The 21081-nt window shown below is 40.7% G+C and overlaps 1 protein-coding gene across 2 annotated transcripts in view; it reads left to right on the plus strand.

Annotated features, from left to right (window-relative positions):
• ADCY5 (adenylate cyclase 5) overlaps window positions 1-21081 on the plus strand; it is a gene marked incomplete at both ends in the record, with an annotated part of 214902 nt that overhangs the window by 119784 nt on the left and 74037 nt on the right. For both annotated transcript variants that reach the window (XM_084264299.1, XM_084264300.1), the window contains 2 exons: window positions 5894-6043; window positions 11088-11209. In XM_084264299.1, coding sequence (XP_084120425.1) covers window positions 5894-6043; window positions 11088-11209 — 272 coding nt within the window. The remainder of the gene's footprint in view (window positions 1-5893; window positions 6044-11087; window positions 11210-21081) is intronic.

Raw genomic sequence — 21081 nt, forward strand, 5'->3', positions numbered from 1 at the left:
TTTATTCTAATAAAAGAATTAGCTTATATGGGGCAAAATACTTGTTTGGCTTTCCTCTGGGAGAACAGAGCATCACATCTAAGAAATAACCTATACTGGGGCTGGAAAGGTGAGATGGTCCCTGAAATACACAGAATGGATAGCTGCGGTATAATGTTTTATTGACACAGTTCTTGATTGGACACATCCACAAGTTGCATAAGGGTTCTTGTGTTCTCAGCCAAAATACCCCTGCTTTGTTCTCAGCAAGTAACTTTATCCTGAGTACAGAATCTAGTCGAAAGATTTTTGCTCCTTGTAGGCTTCCCAAATAGAGGGAATATGCAAAAAAGTTCCAGAAGTGTTTCTGCAAATAAATATTTTGTTCTCAACGTCATCTGAAGAGATTTGCCATGTATCTACAGAATCAGTCTCTGTAATAAATTCTGGGAAGGCACCACATAGCAACTTCAGAAAAATTGTTCTTAGACTCTGGTGTATTGCTGTAATCTTTTGTTGTTGCAGTTATTTCAAATACTCAGTAAAATTACTTGTCACATTTAAAATAAAAAAACTACTCCTAGTTTCCTCACTAGGACTTATCCTGTTCTTTACTGGCCAAACACTGAGAGGAGGCTGTATGGCTTTAACTGGTTGATTATCTTTCTAGCATAATCTACAAGTTTTTGCTATCTTAGTACTCTGCTAGTTGTAGCTCTGGGAAATGAAAGCTGTTGTTGTATATACAGCACAAATACATGAGTAATTTGATCTTGGAGCCAGCTGATGTTGTCTTTCACTTTAATTTTCATTATGCCTTTGGCTCTGTAGCTGCTCGATTTTTTTTCTATAAGATAACAGTATGTAAAGAGGCAATAGAGGGTTAACTGCTGTTCAAGGAAAGTGTTTAAAAAATGGAACCAGTTATACCTTATAAAAAGAACATTCTTCCATAATGTTTGTGCTTTTTCTCGGTAGAATTTATCTGTGCTGCCCATTCAGGATCGCATGCTTAGGTGCTATAGAAATATCTTGAACAGAGTTTTTTTTAGTCCATCGTATTTTTGTTCTTAGGTTGTTTCAGATAACTATTAAAGAGTTTATAATGCTTTCTCGCGGTTAGGAAAAAAAATAAATAAGAAACTCTCAAAGTAAAGCTAAGTTCAGTGCCTGCTCCTGCAATTAACGATTGGACCAATTTTTCTAATAAGCACCATGCAATCTAGTCTGGAAACACAGCAGTTACCTCCTTGCTTCTAGTGTAGCTTCTGCACTGATGATAAAAATGTTGTATGTAATGGGTAAGTATCAGGAGAGGTAGGAAGCAGAGGCAGAGCTGTGTCACACTCTGGAAAGAAGGGATATCTAATTTGTTGCTTGCTCTGTATAGTTTTGCATGACTTTCCAGTCTCCGTGTCTCTGCTTTCCTTCCCCTTGTGACAGTTTTACTGCCCCACAGTAAAAGCTTAAAATGGTGTTGTTTTCAAAACGGGGCTTTATGAAAATATCACATCAATATTTTTATTTAAATGAAAAATAAGTAGAAAACCAAAATACTGCCCAGTGCTGTGATCTCAGAACAGAAATGACCCCGAGCCTCTGCAAGGGAAGTCAAGCAAAGCAGAGTAACTTGGCAGAAACCAAAAGCTGTGATTTTACTGGTAAGTGGTGATATTCCGAGGAACCTTCCCACCTTCCCACGTAAGGAGTCCGCCTTGTTTGCTCTGCTTCCCAGAGGTGGGGGACTAACAAAATTTATGTTGTCTGTTAATTACATATTGAATAGCATCTGGTGTTTGAAGAAGAAGTGACTAGTAACACAGCAGGGAGAACTGTGGCAGTATTGATGCAAGCTGATAATTTTTCTGCTGTGGTGGTGTGGAGGCTCTTCCCTGGTCCCTGCGACATCCCGGCTCTTCCTCAGCCCGCCTGAAACGCCCAAACATCAATTTTGTAACAATAGTGTCAGGCCAAATTTAGCTCTTGATTTTGATTTTGTAATATCAGGTTTTCATAACTCCTGGAACACGTGGAACTAAACTGTTTCCATCCCTCTCGGTTTTTCCCTTCAGTCACCAGGGGAAAAACTACTGAAAACATTTTCCTGCGAGAGGCTGAACAAAAGCGTTGCAGCGCTCTGCTTGTGCGATGAAATCAAAGTGACTAGGAACTGTCTGCTCTGTTTTGTTGTCTGAGATTGAGTGATCTATTATTTCAGTGGAACTAAGAAGTCGCGGTGGTTTCTGAACACCCCTCGCAGTACACAGCTTTGCCTTTGGTACCGAATTGCCGTTAAAGAGCTCTGCCTTGGGAACACCAGGATAACAGCTTCTCTCTGCCACACGCAGATGCTGCAAGAGTCAATGTGTTAGCTTTTTGAAACACTCAAATGTGGCAATAGCACAGGCAGGTTTAATAGCTTACCAAGGGGTTCCATGTAAGTGAAATAATCTTTTATGAACTGTTGTTTTCCAAAATCAGAAAGGTAAGAATCTTCTTCATCCATATCTCTGTCTAGGCAGGGGAAGGGTATCAGCTACAAAATAGACAACTGTATTTTCCCATTGCCTCGAACAGCTCTTCAAGCACAGATTGTCTGAAATAGTTGCCATAATATGTTTTTACTTTTCAGGCCGTGGAGCTTAGGGAATGAGTTTTTTAATATCTACATCATCTCTTCCCTCCTGGGACTGGAGCTGGTTACCATAGCAAAATGGCAAGGAAGCTGATAAGCAAGTAGTACCATTTGGCAAACAGGATACAAATTTATTTTATTAAGACGGAGGACTGTTAAAAAAATAGTGAGATTAGAAATGCTTTTTCTTCTTTGTTGTTGTTTTCATATATTTTAAAATACCTGTGAAGAAAATTATTGTGAGCAGATATTGACCAAAATGATATTGCTCACGTAACAAGTCTTGCTGCAAATAGTAGAAGCTTCTGTTTTACATATCTGCAGATCTTTGATACTTTCACCATTACACTGTAATTTCTCCCCTTATGTTTCAGGGTGTTGCAAAGATGCTGTGCTATGAATTAAATGAGCTTCTGCTTAGCAGAATAAACATGGAAGTCTGTCCCCCTAGTACTTAAAAATTACATTGCAATATAGTTTTGCTCCTGCTTGATGAAGCATGGTCATCTGAGTGTGTTCTGTAAATCAGCCTGCAAAGTCCCTCGGGTTTGTGTAAAATGACATCAGTTAAATTGCTCTGCGCTCCACAAACTTTATCAATAATGTCAAGTCTGACGATGGTTTTTTGCATTTCCCCTTGACAATGTTGCTGTCAATGCACAATATGAATCGTGTGGCTTGAACTGTACAGCTTGGCTATTTATGGCATCATCATGACAGCAGTATCTTCATGGGTGGGTCCCACAGAGGCTTGAGGGGGTGGGGTGGAATTTCATTGTCACCAGGATATACCCAAAAAGAGCTTGTTTTCAGGACTGAGATGTTCCTCTCCTCTGCTGGGTTAACTCCTGATACGTTGCCTGCCATGTAAACCACAGCTCTCTCCTGTTCTTGGTGCAAGAGTTGCTCTTTCAGGGAGTTTGTTTCAGGTTTGTGCTATTGACTGTAGGTGAAATGAAGTCCCAGATTCCTGTGATAAAAAGAAAATTGCACAAAATCTTGTGTTCTCAGTTTCATACATTTCAGATCATGCTTATGCCGGTTTATATGTCCTGAAAACTTTTCCACTTACTGCACAACTGAATAGCTCCAATAGAGAGGATTTGGGAGTCTTCCTGTAATCCAGCCATGGAAAAGATGCTGTTTAGTGTTAGCTCCTTTGAGCCCACAGAAATTGTATTGAACTTGTAGAAGCGTTCACAGTGTGAGTCACAATCAGGGCAGCCGTGAAGCAGGAATTGGAGTGACTGCTAGGAAAAACCTATTTCTACTCTCTTTTCAAGCTGTTTCTTCGTTATGATAAGCACTAGCAGTTCTTTTTATGAAATGGGAGGATTTTTCATCCTTCAAAATAATTACTGTCATCAAAAAATACCATTAGATGCCCATTGGATGTGGCACTGGGTAGGGTAACTGGACAGAATCTGGGCGGCTGGGGGAGAAGTGGAGGACCTTGAATATGGCAGCATCCAGCCAGCCTGAGAAACAGCTGAATGAGAATATAATTGTGAAGGGAATGTGTGTGTTTAGGATCAGGGTTTATTTCATGTTCATGTTTATGACCTGTACCTTTCATCTCCCTGTCTCTGTCTGAAGAGTGGACAGGATGGAGGGATCCATCTGTAGGGGGTGAGCATAGTTTTCCTCTTTGGAAACCAAATATCTGCAAATACATATAGCTGGCATTGATGGTAAACACCAGTGGGTACATATAGTGGGCAGGTTATTGTGTTGTAGTATGATACTTCAAGTGTGGGAACTCACTGCAGGGACATAGCCCAAAATGCAGCACTTTTGATGCAGGAGCTTGGGAAATTGGAGGGTTGCCATCTGCTGGCAGCTGTCCACAGAGGAGAAGTCCTTCAGCTGGCTGTAGTTTAAGGTGTTGCTTATTTTTAACTGAAAAAATATTTTTTTCCTGCCTAAATCCTGCTTTAAGGCATATAAAATGATTGTTGGTGTGCTTAGCTGGTGGATGTAGACAGAGTTAGAGTAATCCCAGTGGGGTTTCTAAGAGATGCTCTTACTCTTGGGGATGTGGGTCCATGTTACACATGGGCATGGCTCCTCTCTCCTGCACAGTGACCAAGTTGTTTGGGGAGTCCTGAGCACCAACTGTGGGCTCAGGGCTTGAGGGGTGTCCTGCACCCCTCCTGCCCATCAGAGCCTGGCCCCACATTTTCAGGGAGTGGGCTGGTCTGGAATACTACTTTTATTCTGCAGTAAAAGAAAAATAAAGGCAAAGGGTATATTTGGAGTCATTAGGGAATAGACCAAAGGATCCCTCTCTTTAAGGTCTGACAGTCTTTCCCCCTAGAAGAGATGAGAGGTGTTTCAAACATGTCTGTCCTCAAAAGGAATCCAGTACAGCTCGTGCAGCTCTCAAGATGTTGTACTGTGACTGACCTCTGTCCAGAGAAATGTTTACATGATACCATCAGAAGGGGTTTTGAACATTTTGCATGAACCAAATGTCACCAATGGACATGGATTTTTTTTCTTTCCTTTTTTTTTTTAAAAAAAGAAGTTGGGAAGTAAAGGCTAGCAACACTAGTTTTCAGGAAAATTTATGTGACTGCTTCCTTACAAAACATAACCCATGTGGAAGGAGAAGACTTTCCTCTGTGGGTTTCCCTCCATGATTGTCCAGTCCAAATATGCTTCAGACTTATCAACTCTTTCTGTAGTATTCTTAAGAGATGTAAAAAATGTGGGGGTTGTATGTAGCAACAAAAAAATTTGAGTTGGAAATAGATTAAAAAAAAATTTTAGTTGCTCTTAAACTTTGTGAATACCAACATTTTCCTTTCAGTATTTTAAGCACTATTTCAAAATAATGGTTTCATGTATCTTTGATCTGTTTTCAAGCCAGATATGTAGGTACACAAACATGGAAATATTTGTGTTGCTCTGTCAGGTCTGTCTGCATGACTCTTAGCTGACAGACTAGTGATGCATTTTTAGATGATTTTGTCACAGCAGATCCAAGATACTGGATTACCAAAAAACAGGATTACAGAATTACCACTGGAGTTGTATATTTTACCAGTGAAGTAATACACAGTGTCAAGAACATATATTTGAGACCATATATGGAAGTTTTATATTTTAAAGACTGGAGAGGTAAAATACACTGGAATTAAGAGCTTGATGTTTAAGCGTGGCTTGGATTAAGGAGTCATGGAAGGGGCTGGTTCTGGCTGGTGCTTTGTTGCTGATGGCAGGTTTCCAAAGTGTAATGAAGTATTTTTCTTTTCTTTTTTTTTTCTTTTGTTGCAGCTGGTCTCCAATGTTCTCATCTTCTCCTGTACAAACATAGTAGGCGTGTGTACCCACTACCCAGCAGAGGTGTCCCAAAGACAAGCTTTCCAGGAGACCAGGGAATGCATACAAGCCAGGCTGCATTCTCAAAGGGAAAATCAGCAGCAGGTAAGAAATAAAATGTGAAATTGCTGAAGCAGAATTAGCATGCAAACTGCTCTTGTAGGCTTCTTACTTCTTGTCTAATCCAAGCAAGAATTGACTGATGGTAGAGGGCAGGATTTTTAAAGATTTGAAAGAGAGCTCAGGGGAGTATTTCTTCCCAAATACCATGATGGACTTCTCTGCAGACATCAACAAATCCTGTAGTCTGTGCTCTTTGGATTCAAATTATACAGTACCCAGAAAGTCTGCATAGTTTTTCTGCTCCCATCATTCAAGGTGTATGTTGAATGCAGATACAATACCCAGGCTTCAAACTGACCCTCTTTGCAAAGTCAAAGTGTGGTGTGTTTGTCAGCCAGCAGGCAGCTGTAAGGCAGGTTTCAGAATTGAAAAGTAAAAATTGGCCCATGAAACATAGTGTCCCTTGATGCCTCCAAGGAGGGTCCTTTTCCTACCTTTCCCAAAGGTTTCTACTGGCTTGAACATCTCTGTAGACCTTAAAGGCCTCAAGTGAATTGTATTTGTTCGAAAAATAAGATTTGTCACCTACTTTGATGGTTTTTAGTTATAAAAAGACCTGTTGCTGCCACCATACAAACTAGTCATCAAGGGTACCGAAGTATCTGCTCCAATAATTCACAGGTGCTCTTGCAATGAACCTCTTAAGTCTTCTGAATTAGATACAAAAGACCTTTTGGGGCAGCTTGACTGTTCCCTTGCTAACACACATCTCTGCCCCGCAATACATCTCATAGCGACCTGTCCAGTCCAATTTGAAATGAATTATGAAATGGGGTTTCTACTCTTCCCTTGGGAGATATCTCAGAGCTTGGTTGTGGGTTTGGGAAGGAGGTCAGGGGAATGAATCAACTGGAGTGTCTTTGCATCTCTGTGGCAGTACAGCTCAATTTGCCCTCTTGTCTCAGCCCATCTGCATCTAAGGATTTGTCTTCTGGCAGCGTTTCATGAGGTGCTTCTGGCTGACATAGTTGCTGTTTAACCCTTACTGTGGAATAACGTGTACACATGCTTCATTTCAAACAGTGTATGTATGAAAATGAGATTCACACTCAGGGCTCCTTTTTGCTTTGTAATGAATATAGTCTCAAACAGATGTAACAAGCAGCCACTCCTCCTTCCACACTTTGAAATGAAGGAAAGGATTGAGCCAAGAGAATTTTTTACTTATTGATTACAGCTCTGTCCTCCCTGCTGTGAGACTGCCTCAGAGGCACCGCCCAAGTGCTTGTGCTGTTCAGGGTTTGGTAGCTTCTGTGTCAGAAATAGTTCAAGAAAAAAGCCCTGACAATAACCCTAGCTTTTGCTTATTTCTTCTACCCCCCGTAGAAAATACTATTGCATAGAGAAGAAAGGCAGGACATCAGAAAAACGTGGGTTAAAGCTAGTCATTGAGAAGGACCCTCCAGTACTTCCACCAGAAACTGTGGGTCTTGGCAGCTGGGGATCCTTAATGAGATTATTTCTTGTTACAGCCTGCACTGACACTGATCTCCAGGTTCAGTTCAGGTGCATCCCTATGCATAATGCTATGAGATAATTTTTGAGGTGACACAAGGGCAGCTCAGGTCTCATCCAGGAGAGGAGTCCCCAAAGAGGAGTGGAGGGAAAGACAACTAACCGCACAGCCCAACACTGCTATCGTTGCGTATTGCTTGCCTGTTTCTGGAGATCTGATGGCACTCCTGTGTTCTCTGTTAATGGCAGGCAGATTATCTCTGGCAAAGGAATGTGTATTTTCCTTTATTAGTCATATACCATCACCCAAAATTAACAAGTAAAGCAAGTAAATAAAAATCCAGATTGTCCAATGCAGAAGAGGTATTTCTTGTGATTTCATTATTTGAGATAACCTAGGGCAGAGCAATAACAGGAATCACCGTTACTGGCCCAGAATGAATTACTCTTGTATGAAAATATGGGTGCTTTCCACAATCTATAGTGAGCAAATACACTCTGATTTGAGTAAGAGATGGGTTGTCAGGACTGCACAGTTTTACTTCTAGCATTGCTGGTCTTTTGTCTCTGAAAGGTCATTCTCTCCTCCTCTTTTTCATCTCTGCCTCACTTGTGCAAAATAAGTTACTAAACATGAAGACAAATGGATAGTCATAAGACATTAAATATTCATACTGATTTGAGGTCATCTTGGGAGAGTATGGCATAAATAGCCAAAATCCTCCATAGTACAGTCATTGTAGGAATGTGTGTGCCCACTTACACATATATCTATGTGTACTTATGTAAACAGAGTACACAAAACAGAGATCTGTATTGTACTCTTTCATCTGTGCCTGTTCCAGAGACTAGCACTTCTAGAGATCCATTTGTTTAATGTATAATTCAGTGAAACTATACTTGCATCCTATTTTGAAGTGAGAATTATATATGAATTTGCTCTTGCTTTTTTTATCAGGTCAGACCGCTGCCTTGTTATACTTGTAAAACAGAGGTCCCAATCACCTTGCTCGTGCATAGCAAGTGATGTTATAGTGAAGGCTGCAGTGCTTTCTAGTCATCATAGCTAAATGAAAATAGTGCTCTAGTGGAGACTATTTTCTGTGCTCCATTTGAAATAAAACACAGGAATTTTGTTGTTGAAGGTCTTTTAACATGACACCTATTTTACAAAGGCACTTGTTACCCCTCCTGTTAGCTTCAGAGGTGATTTTCAGTGATTGTGATGCTCCCAGCAAACAGAATAAAGGCAACACCCGACGCTCTAACATGGCTGTTTCCTATTTACTTGCTACACAAAGGGATGTTGTCCTACATGCATTTGTTTCACTTGATAAGTTCGTCTTATTGCCCAGTTGGTGATAGTTGAGAGCAGTGTTAGTTCTTCTCCTGCAGATCTCAGATGTCTTGAAGATACTGGTGATACAATCTGGCAAGTGCCTGTGGCATCAGGAGTTTGAGGGGTGGGGGTTCTCGAGTAAAGATTACCCAGAAATATATGTGAAAATCTCTTGGAGTAGTAGTAAGAGAAACTCTGTCACCTGAACATGTCCCTGTTTTGCAAGCAAATAAAAAAAAATCCCTCTGCATTTGTACACCTACAGGGTATGTTCCAAACCTGTGGGTGCCCCTGAACTCTTCCCAGTCAGCTCCGAGTTATTTATAGGATGTGTAAAGTCACACATAAAATAGTGGCTTTCACACATTTGAGGATGCCTATTATAATATGCAAATGACAACAGCATATACACCAGTTACTCTGGAAGGCATACAAATGTGTTGTGCTTTGCTGCTCAAGGAGCATGCTAATAGCTGACAGAAGCCTCAGGACATGTGTATGATTCATGATTTATTTTTTTTTAATGTGGATATATGACTTATCTCCTGCAGTATGCTAGGGAAAGTGATGGTACTTTAAAAACCAAGTATCTTGTCAGGACTGATGAAGTTTTGAGCAGAGGGGCTAGAAATCCCTCCCATATATCTTTTTTTGTATTATTACTACTGCTTTTGGGAATGGTGGCAAGAATCAATGTCCCAAAAGTACACATGGAAGGAGGTAGAAAGGATATACTGGGCAGTATGCTTGGCTATAGGATGTCCCCATGCATGCTGAGCACATTTCCAGTGAATTCATCTTCATCTGGTTCCCATGAAGTTTTTCTCTGTCCTTAGAGGAAGAAATAAATGGGAAACTTCCAGTTAAAACAAGGAATTAGAAACCAGGAATGTGTCTGTAACTATAGTATGGGCAAGAGGTTTGGTGACATGCGTAATCAGTGCAGGATTGCTGACCCTTCTGAGTCAGGAGTGCATTTGAGCCCTACTGTTCCCTGCATTGTTGAGAATTAATGAGCTGTTAGATAAGGTTAGGGACCTTCGTTTATGCCACACTGTGTCTGTGTTGTCAGGAAGAAAGGCCCTTCCCTCTGCTCACTGCAGGAAAAGAAAAATAAGAAAGATGAGGCAGCTCAAGATTTTGGGACTTTTCAGCTATTCCAGAGCACTGCCTTCAGGGTGGACCACAGTGGAGCTGACCTCAAAGGAGGTGCTCCCCACCTCCTTCAGCCATAGGAAAAATTTCATTTGAACTGAGCAGGGTGTGAGTGGGAATAAAATGAAGGTATGCACAGAATTCCTCAGGTGTGATTCCTGAAACACAGAAACACATCCCTGGGGCACATACTACCTGCAGGTTTATCTGCATGACATTCCCACCAAATTTAGAGTAATAACCAGCACAGGCTTCTGTGTGAGATTTTAGGAGAATTACCAGAATGTCATCTTTTTGTCATGTATCTGAGTTTTGCCCAATGTGCAAAGCTCTGCATGGAACAGCTCACAAAATAACCTTATGGAAGTCCCACAAGAGCTATCACCAGTAAATAAAAGTGCAAGTGCGGGTGGAGAGCCACGAATTGTTGATGACAGAGGTGGCTCTCACCTACTCTTGTAGGTGAGTGGGTGGGTTTACAGGTCTTAATGCAATTGGGCACTAATAGTGGGTTTAAGTGCAGTTGTACAGTTGGACTGTTTCCATGCTGGTTCCATCAGGGCATTCCTGTTGACATTTTAGTTGCTAAGAACAGGTTTGTGCCTGTTGTGGGAATGTGCTTAGATGATTAGATAGGAAAGAAAGGAATTTTAAATGGTGCCCAAGGGTGTTGGGCTATCAGTTCTGTGGTGTTATGTGAAGGAGGACTTCATGGTGGTGTGGGGAGGTCAGAGAGTATCACATATCAGAGTCCTTCCAAGAGTCGTGCATGGGCACGTTCTGAGTTGCACGGCTCCTTCATTTGCAAGAATTGGTGACCATGAATCATAAGCCCAGTGCAGCTGGGGTGAAAAATTGTAGTTTTTCTTCTACAATAATTGGATTCTTCTTGTGGGGTTGGGCCAAAATTGCATGTGACTTCTTAGGGGATGGGCCTCTGGGTTTGTGGAGACCATTTCACTTGGTTGTACTCATCTCTCACCAAACTGATGACTCATTCCTCCCCAGTAAGGAGCAAAGTGTGTTTGTTAACTGGGCAGCAGGTGTTTTAATTGGTTCATCTGTCTGACTCCACAGGAGCGTCTCCTGCTCTCTGTACTTCCTCGACATGTTGCCATGGAGATGAAAGCTGATATTAATGCCAAACAGGAAGATATGATGTTTCATAAGATCTACATTCAGAAGCATGACAATGTCAGGTAAGAACAGCAGTTTTTCTCCCGGCTGCTGGGGTGGAGGGACCCTCACAACGCTTGGCACTTAACACCCAGGGATGAAGATGACAGCGACACATAGTCCAAAATAAGCATAAAGACTCTTGAAGGGTCACCAGTTGACTTTTGAAAGTTTGTTTATAGGACAGGAGTAGGATTGCTACATTTCTGCAACATCTTCTTTTGAGAAGCAACTTCAACTGACCTCTTTCCTTAGATTATATTTTTTTCTCCTGGAGTGAGTCACGGTGGTTTGAGAAGGTTGTGTATTTGGGTTTAGTTATATTTGGACAGTTACAAGCACCTTTCAGATAAACCATGATGTTAAAGATTAGCAACACTTTCCATGGAGTGAACTGCAGAGCCCAGCTGAGGTTAAGAACACCTGGAGTGGTCTCTACAAGCAGGGGATGCATTAGTGACTGGCACCTGCTCAGTCAGCCACTGATGTGTTACTCCTTGGTCTACCTGGATGAACAGAAGAAATTGTTACCCCATCTCTGGCAAGTCATGCACAATCAAAGCCAGTCTATGTTGCTGGGGTAGTCTGGTTCCATGAGCTTCTGAACATCACCAGGTTCCCACTGCCTACTTCCCAGGGAAGAGGCACTAAAGTAGTACTTTATAGTTCCTTGATAACTTTACAGGCTGCGGTTAGAAAGTTAAATTTAACTTAATCTTGATGCATTTTACTTCTGCTGTTGTACCTGACCTCTTTGGGAAACACTTAGGTCTCTGCTAAGCCAGGTCCTTGAACTGTATAACAGCTCTGTCAGTCCATAAATACTTCTACTGAGCCACAAGGACTGGGGACAGAGAGCTCCCCTTCCAACAAGAGATTTTCCTGTAAGCTGCTTGTCTAGGCTTCTCCCTTAGGTAGATTTCAGTATGTTGGTGAATTACAGAATCACAGAATTGTAGGGGTTGGAAGGGGACCTCAAGAGATCATGGAGTCCAACCCCCAGAATTATATTTGCTAATATTGGGTGCTTAAGTGGATTTCTTACCTTGCTAATACATCTCTAATACACTGTGCCCTGGGTCATCTCCAACAGATGATACAGTGAAATTCATGTGAAATTCCAGAGCATTTGGAGATGTTTTCTTATAACTGAGGGTAGAAGGGAGGGATAATGTGCAAGCAGAAAAGTGGAAGGAGGTTGCTTACTGTCTGATGTAATACTCACTGAAATCAGGACAAGTCTATGTGCTGGCTTTGATGGACTTCAGTTCGGGCCTTCATATTTCAGGCTGTGCTCAGCAAACTGGTAAGATAAAGATCCACCAGCAATGCTGAAGACAAAAACTTTACCTGGTGTAAAAGGCTGTAACAGTTCAGTGATGCAAAATAAAGACTATACCTATGGTGATGAATGTGAGGGGAAGACGCCGTTCGGAGTGCCCTCAGCAGAGTATGTGCCACAGTAGATTTGATTAAGTTCTGTGTCTTCACATTCAGTTTTTCCTTAATGGCACCCTGTTGTTGGGGAAGGTGTGTAAATTTCTTGTGACAGATGCCATTGGTGAATTTCCTTAATAGAGAAATTACTTTTTTCCAGTATGCAAAGGTCAGCTTGACATTCAAACTGAGTGCAATTCGTTAGGTATGAGCCTAGTCAGTATGATATTATAGTCTCTCACATCAATTTCTGTATGTCATGATTGAAAGTTGTTCAGTAGGGTCAGATCTTAGTAAAGGTGATTATTGCTTCGTGATACGTATTTGAAATATTAACTGTATTGCAGAGTGATGAATCCTGAAATAATAATAAACTAAATTTACAAATCAACAATTTTAAAGGGAGAGGGGAAGCTCATGGAATGACCTTGATGGGAAAAAACAGCCCAAAGATAATGGCTGGTATGGAGACATGGAAATCTCAAAAAATACAACAGAAATGAGTCATGACCCAAAGTATAGAAAGAGAAAAGAGTTTGCCATCATTTCAGTCATGGCTGTGAAATACCATGATAGGGAAAACATGTATACATAAATGGGTATATGGCCTGATGGGTATCTAACAGGAAGCTTGCAAATATTTAATTTAATTTTAGTTGAATTATATAAACATTTTCATAATAGGTTTTCTTCTGCAGACTCAAAGTAATTTTAACTTTGTTCCTCACAGCAATGACTGCCTTTGCAGATGCTGTCTGTCTCCAGTGCAAAGGGAGGCTGAGGTCTCAAAAGATCTTGCAAGGGGTAACAACTTGAATAGCATCTTCCTCAAAGTATGGACTTGGTTGCCTGTGCCTATGAGGTCCTAAATCAAAGCCCACTGAGATCACTGGAAAGGCTGGGAAAAAAAAAGAGATAAGAAATATGAATAAAATAGTATATGTACTGAGAGCAATAGAAGGTAACTTGGGAACATCTCATCTTCATGTACTTTAGGGAAATGAATAACTAAGTATGAATACTGAAAAAAGGAAACATGGTTTGGAACAAATGACTCATTTCGCACTAGGAGTTCAGCATGGAGCCTTTGCTCTTGCCTGGGTGCACTGAAACCACCTCTTGTGGGAATGACTGCAGATGATTTTGAAGCATTTACGTGCACATAGAAACACACTGGGGGGGAGGGGGGAGCGTCTCAGTGATGTGGATTAATGAACTGGCTTAATAAAGCAAGCATGCTCTTCACTTTTTATGGGGAAAATGCTCAAGGGGAGGCTTTCGTGATGAGAAGGCTCCAAGCAAGTTTGTTTTGGTTTTGTCACTATTCAAAAATGTCCTAAGATCTAAGTTTTTATGAGCTAAAGGTTATTGTGTCAAGGCAATTCAGAAGTATGTGAAATCGGTGCAAGGGTGTTGTGTGCCCAACCATTGAATCTGGCTTCCTGTTGCTGATTTATGAGCAGGAGCATTTCCTCCTCAGCTCATAGAAGTGGGAAGGTCTGTGTGTCTGCACAAAGGTGCGAGTTTCCCTACTCCATCAGCTGTATCCAGCGATTCTCTTTTCCCAGATTAGTTAAAAAGGTAGATTATAAATGAAAGTATAAAGGATGGGAATTTTCATTAGCTGTAGATTTAAAAGTTTGATTGCCATAGTAATGCCCAGAGCCTGAGATCTTCATTTTTATTCGGTCTTTACTAGAGCAAGATTGCTCACCAGTTCCACAGTCAGTGTGGAAAAAATAAGCCTGGCTGGCACTGGAGGTTTCCATCCAGCTGGCTTTAACTTTAGCCCTTTGAACTCGGGAGGTGCAGGAGCACAGCCTCCTGTACTTAGCCTGGTGTGACATTTTGTGTGGGAGAAGTGGTTTGCTAAATTATGTTCCAGACAAGATTAAATATTTTAATTTTCAGGGATGATTGGGTCTGGGCTTTTGGGACCACCTCTAATTTTAATTAAAAAACAGCCCAAACCATGCTACCAGCAGAAAATGTTATTATAAAATTATGTGAAGTTACTGTGTGGGTTTGAGGAATTTTTTTCTGTTTTAAAATGAGTTCTTAAATGACCAGTTCTGCTGTGATGTGCTTGGGTTTAGACACTAGGTTACATGCTTCTTTTTTTTCTTTTTAAAATAGTTTCATGCTTCTTAAAGAAAAGGGGAAAAAAAGACAATTTAAAGCCTCCAGAAGAAAGACATCTTCCTGATGCCAGTAGTAGGTCTGTAAAACACAACCATGGTCTGTTAGCAAGGGGCAGTTCTGCAGTGATATTGCTTCCTGTGGCAAACTGCTCTTGGAGGTGGGCTATCTCTCTGTTCAGGGAAATATGGTGTTTTTTATGCAAAATACTGTGGTCTTTTTGACCTGAATGGGTAAAAGCAAACCTGTTTAGAGACTTATCAGGACTTCCTGTGAATGAGTTCACAATCTCCTGCTTATTGTTGTGGAAAGTAAAGTTCAGAGACTAATTTATCCACAATGAAAATATAATTTCCTGTCATTTTTGGCACCAAAAATTGTTTCAGGATTATTTTCTTCTGGAGAATTTTGGGTGATGAAGAAGTTTGGGGTTAATACACTCTTTTTTGATGCAAATGAACAGAACCTTTCAACAGAGAACAAAACCATTTCCTGTCCTAATATATTGAATGAGAATTAACTTTGACAAATCCAGAACCTCAGAGCGTGATTTGACCTTTCCCACACATGTGTGTGTTAAATATAAAGTCTATTGTCAAGTGCAATCAGGAAAGGAGTTCCCAAGACTAGGCAAGTAATTTTGGGTAAACAAGAAGGTGAATTATGTAACTAAATCAGTTCACGTTATCATGAATGAGATTATGTCTGATAGACAAACCCTAAAATACTCATAGATAATATTGTTTATCTAACAGGCTTCCTAGGCAGAATTTTAAATGTTTTACATTGCTGTTGCTATTTATAGTGTATCACTGCAGTGATAATGGCTTTAATGCTATCTAGGCTTGGCCAAATATAGTAATCTCTGTGCTATAAAAGGAGGTTTGAAGTCCTCTGTGAAGGGATAAAGGTTGGCTTTGTTATTGAAATTCCTTTGATGAACTGTTTCAAGAAGCTTATTTTAGGGCTGGCATCCAAGCGCCGTGAAAGTGACAGTTTCCTCTCTTCTCCCCTTCACATAATTCTTATGAATCATGTGCTCAACAACATTAACCCGATCTCAGTTTTTTAAACATCTTGACAACTTGAACTAAACCATTTACAGAAACAGTCCATTTGCTTTCAGCTCTGTAAACGAAAAACATTTTTAACTAGTTTTCTGATTTAATTATGTTCTAACACCAAAAATTCTTCCTTAAAATGACCAAATAGTTGCACTGTGGCTGAGTTTCAGGATATTCAGACCAGCTGTGTCAACTTAACCTCTTTGCCTTATAGGCGCTGTGATGCTTAATTAGTTGCTTATGAAGTGTGTTAAATGTTTCGATTGCAAGGTGCTATGTAATTGCGTGCTATGACATTTGTGAAAATTTCAAGCAAACATCTTTTTCCTTCCTTCCTTCCTTCCTCCTGCTGTCCTCACACACAGGACATCCAGTCTTACTGTTTCTCAGGGTTAAAGGAGTTATCGATATAAATAGTTGTGCAAAGCTGAGCCCTGATCGCAGCTATTGGGAGCGTTCCCAGGATACAGCTGTAACTGGACATATTGGTGCCATGGCTTGCCAAAGCAATGTGCTGCTTACTGGTATATTCTTGGTGAGTATAGGCACGAGGCTGGTTTTTTTCTGGCGTGCTAACAGTGCCTTTTGAAACGCTAAATGAGTTTGTAATGACGTGTATCCTACCAAGCCTGGGTCAGACAGCAGGTTGCCATATGAGGTAGTTACACCAGTGGGCTGGTTTTGTTCAGGAGCTCATCCCAATGCTGGTATTGTGCTTTTTCATGAGAGGTTAGTAAAGCTAAGCAGAAACCAGTTTAATTTTACCATCCTTAGTAAATAAAACTACAGTATGGCATATATAAATTTATGACAGTTCTTCCCCGTATATTTCCAAAGATTCTTCAAATCTCTCCACTCAGCCAAAGTTCATGTAACTTTATTTCTATGGAAGGCCTTGTTACCAGGGACAGGCAGGAGCAGTAACTCTTTTTCGTATTTACTGTATAATCCATCTCTGTCCTGTCTCCTCTCATGTCTGGGGAGGCAGAATGAAAATTGGTTATTTGTTTGAAGATGAAGAAGAGCAACATTAAGCAGGTGGAGGCCCAAAAGCAGATTTATCTATGTCTTGCTTCCTGGTACTGCTCTCTCCACCAGTCTGTGAGCTTTCATATCCTCCCAAAAAGTGTTCATGGGTTGGTTTGTGTGTTGGTTCTTTCTCAGCATCAAGTCTTAGCAAGACCTCTACCTCCTTTTCGTTGTTCGAGGCGTAGGCCTACAAGCAGTAGAGGGTTATTTTTGCAGGTAAGTGGGGGCAAACTGTGTGGGTTTTGTGTGGGTTCAAGGGCCCTCTGCATGTAATTGCCGTGACTTTTGGTAAAGGCTGTAAGCTGAGAAGGGTGAGTAGGAGGGAAATGATCAGCCTTCCCACACCTTTCCCCAAATGGCAGCAGGGAATGGGAACTCTTCTGTTTCCCTGTCAAGAGCCAACTCCAGGGAACTTCACCTGTGTCTGCCTGAATTTAGCTTTTTAATTTCCCCCCCCCAAAAAAAAAGTTGGGGTTTTTTTCTTTGCTTTTTTTAGGGTAGCAATACTTTTTAGGAAGTGTGGAAGTAGGTTTCAGCCATGGGTGAAGGTGAACTACTCCCCACTTACTGCCACTAATCTCTTGATTCTTCCTCACCAGTTTGCTGTTTTTGAGAGGAAAATCCATGTCTGTTAGAGAAAGGCATTCAAGCTAAAAGCCTTATGTAAAGGAATTTGCTTATTTTTCAGCCATTGTCACACCCGAACTTGACATCAAAGCTATGCAATAAATCTGGACATTAATAGTAAAGGGCATATTTAATGGCTTAAAATTGCACCAGGGAGATTTAGGTTTGATGCATGGAAGAATTTCTTTACTGAAAGGGTTGTCAAGCACTTGAACAGGTGGCCCAGGGAAGCAGTGGAGCCACCATCCCTGGAGGTATTTAAAAGGTGTGTGGATGAAGATCTTAAGGACATGGCCTAGAGGTGGGCTAGTCAGGGTTAGGCTGTGGTTGGACTCGATGATCTAAAGGGTCTCTTCCAACCCAGGTGATTCTATGATTTCAACCCAAGATCACTCCTTGTTTTCAATACATTTGTGTCAATGGTTCAGTCTTGAAACTTTTAAACCAAAGAAGAGAGCAGGTTTCTATGTTTTATCAAATCTAACTCTTTGTGCATGTGCACAGCACCCTTTAAGAAAAACAAATACACACTAACTTGTTTAAGTATTCATCTGGCTGTCTGCAGATCTTTTTTTGAACTGGGAATATATTGTGATCTTGGTCCCTGCTGGGAGCTCCTGGTGACTTCAGGGGCTTGAAAGAGCCTTGTACCCTCCAAAGAACAAAACAGATAAATAACTGGCTGCAAGACACCCCGCTGGATGCGTTACTTAAACACATGTGTCGTAATAAAGATAACATCCCAGCAGTGCAGCATGCCAGGTGACTGCAAATCTGCAGCCACTGGCAAGCCATCAGCAATTAGGAAGGGTCTGTGATGTATAATTCACACCCTGCTATTCTGAGTTTACACAAGGGTCTGTGAAGTTCACAGGGTGATGGATTGAAGAGTGTTAGATGTTTTAATGATGAAATGCTGTGAATAGTAATTTGGAGAGAATAATGAAAGTGCCTGCAGAAATTTACGGAACAGTATTTCAACTCATCAAGGTTATTTAGATTCTCTTTTTGCTTCAGTAGTACTAAAAGTAGATCAATTTTAAAATAATGTAAGTTTCACTGCTGATTGCCCTGATAGTAAAAACAAATGTATCAATCTTAGAGTAAAAAATGCATCAAATTACGTTTAATAAACTAATCCACCCTCAGTCTTTTCTGTTGTGGAGTAACCTTGACCAGAAAAAGAGAATCATCTATGACCAAAACTTTACTTTTGCAAAGACCTGCTTGCACAGACTTGCTTTCCTCTTCTGAAGACTTAGTTAAATTTCAGTTAACAAACTACTGTGTCACGTTGTTAACATGCAAAGTGGTTTTAAGAACATTGGATTTATATAACATTTTAAGAGATTCTTGCTAAAATCATCCTACCTTTTCGCTTCCTCCTTAGACTATAATGAGTGAAAAGCAGTTAAACTTTTTATTCTGTAGTGCACTGAACTTTGAAAAACTATTTAAAGCCCTCTCACAGAAGCTGTAAAACAGAGGCACAGTTTGGCTGAAGACGGATTAACTTCTCTTGTCTTATACTATATTTATATCCCTCAACAATTGTTGCTAATTTGTGCATCTGTTCTTACTGGTTTATATATAATTTTGACACTGGATAAGTGATGAAGAAGAGACAAAAGCTGAAACCAATTACTGGAGAAGAGCTCTCAAGTGATCTGGTATCCTGTGACTCAAGTCATTGCTAGCTTGAGTCTGTGTCCTCCAGACACTGAAAGTCATGGTATATATATATATTTTAAACCTCCTCTTTTTTATTAATTTTGCTTGATACTAAGTGGTTAAAAAGTTAGGGAGAGGCTGGTACTGACTGTGCAGACTGCATGATTCCATAAATAGTGTTTCTGTAAGTGACAGGGCTACGAACAGGTCACTTCAGAAGCAGAGCTAACAGAAATGAGAAGCAACAGAGAACTGCACAAAGCAGCAAAGGAGGAAGACCAAAGAGATTAAATGAATTTCAGCACACACACACTGTTGGCAGGTCACTGGCCTTGGGCAATGATAGTGGTGCTCTTTTTAGAAAATGGAGATGTTTCTGTGTCCATTTGTGTTCCTGCTACAAAGCCCTAGAAAGATGCACCCGGTTTTAAATCATAGGAACAGGGATTTGTAACACCATGTAGGTTCTGAGGACTTGGGAGTTTTGAAATAGTTTTCAGAAATCAAACAAGTATATGTGTGGTACTCTTTAAAAGGAAAAAAAAATATGGGAATATAGGTATTGTCTTCCCTGATACCGTGGCCAGAAGGGACCTTTGTCTGTGGCTACTGTATGTGTCTTTGGCAAGTATCTGTGGCTCTCAAAGGCACTGATAAATTCTAAGGATCTTCATGACCAGTAACCATGTCCCTATTTCAGCCAAACACCTAAATGAACGTAAATATATAGGAGGGTCATCAGGGCTTAAAATCAGCTCACTCAACTCCAGTTCTACAGAGCTGACTTCCAAGCCCAAAAACCTAGTGTAGTAACCACTTACAGAACTTGAATCTGTGTGACTACCAGCAAAATACTGTCTGCCTCGCCTGCTGTTGAGAGATCTCCCCAGTAAGTGGCATGCAGAAAGCTGGATGACCATGGCTTCATTCATTTGTAAGATCAACCATAAATGCCTGTTTGTCTCCCTCAGTGCAGTGAGAGAATCTATGAGCAGACTATCTGGAAGCACAACTTGCTCTCCCACATGAAGAAGGTGGCTGGATGTGTGAGGCAGTGAGGAATTTTTCCAGCAGAGATATAGTAATAAGTTTATTGATCCGTCATGTCAGCTCATTTGTTTGGGTTTGTTGTTGTTGTTATGGGTGTGGGGTTTTTTAACTTTAAGGAGGATTCTTTGCAGAGCCTGATAGATCAGATCCATTGCCTACTCATTGTGGGAAATGTGTTGCTAATAGGATGTTATTAGGACAACTTAGCTTCTTGTGACAACTACTTAATTGTGGTTATGTCCAAGGACTGACAGACCCATACATCAACACTGATGTAGTAGCAAGTTGGAGGGATGCTTTGTAACATCCTGGACCATGAAGGAGATGAGAGACATATGTCACAGAGCTGATGGGACAGCTGCAGCGTAGGGAAGAAGGCAAAAAAGATGGGAAAGACTCAAAAACCTTGGAAAGCAAGGAGCAAATTTTGCAATTGTTGACTAGAGGAAAGGAGATGAGAGAATGGAAAACAGATGCATACAGTTTTAGAGAGTGGGCAGTTATGTGCCAGAACTCTTTTGGTGGAGGGCCTCCCGTCTGGGAGCGCGTACACCAATGCAGTCCAGCTCTCTGCCATGGTGGTTTCCAAAGAAAGACCTAATAAGAATCAATTTGTAGAACAAAGCAAACAAAACTTTGGCTTCTGCTCAGGGGAACTTGAGCAATTCTAGTTACAGATCAGTCTTCAACTGAAGCCAAATGCTGATCCATAAAAGTATAATTATCCTGTTTCATTTGGAACCTTTTGTTCTGGATTGCATTCAAAACTACTGTAAGCCCCTTTGTGAGATGCTTTTTCTTTTGAGGCAAGAGAAAAAGAGGCCTTTTGATTTAATAGTTCTACTTTGTTTCAATTACAAAGGAGAAAAAGACCCACC

The sequence above is a fragment of the Gallinula chloropus genome, assembly GCF_964237585.1.
Source record: "Gallinula chloropus genome assembly, chromosome: 5".
Classification (NCBI taxonomy): domain Eukaryota; kingdom Metazoa; phylum Chordata; class Aves; order Gruiformes; family Rallidae; genus Gallinula; species Gallinula chloropus.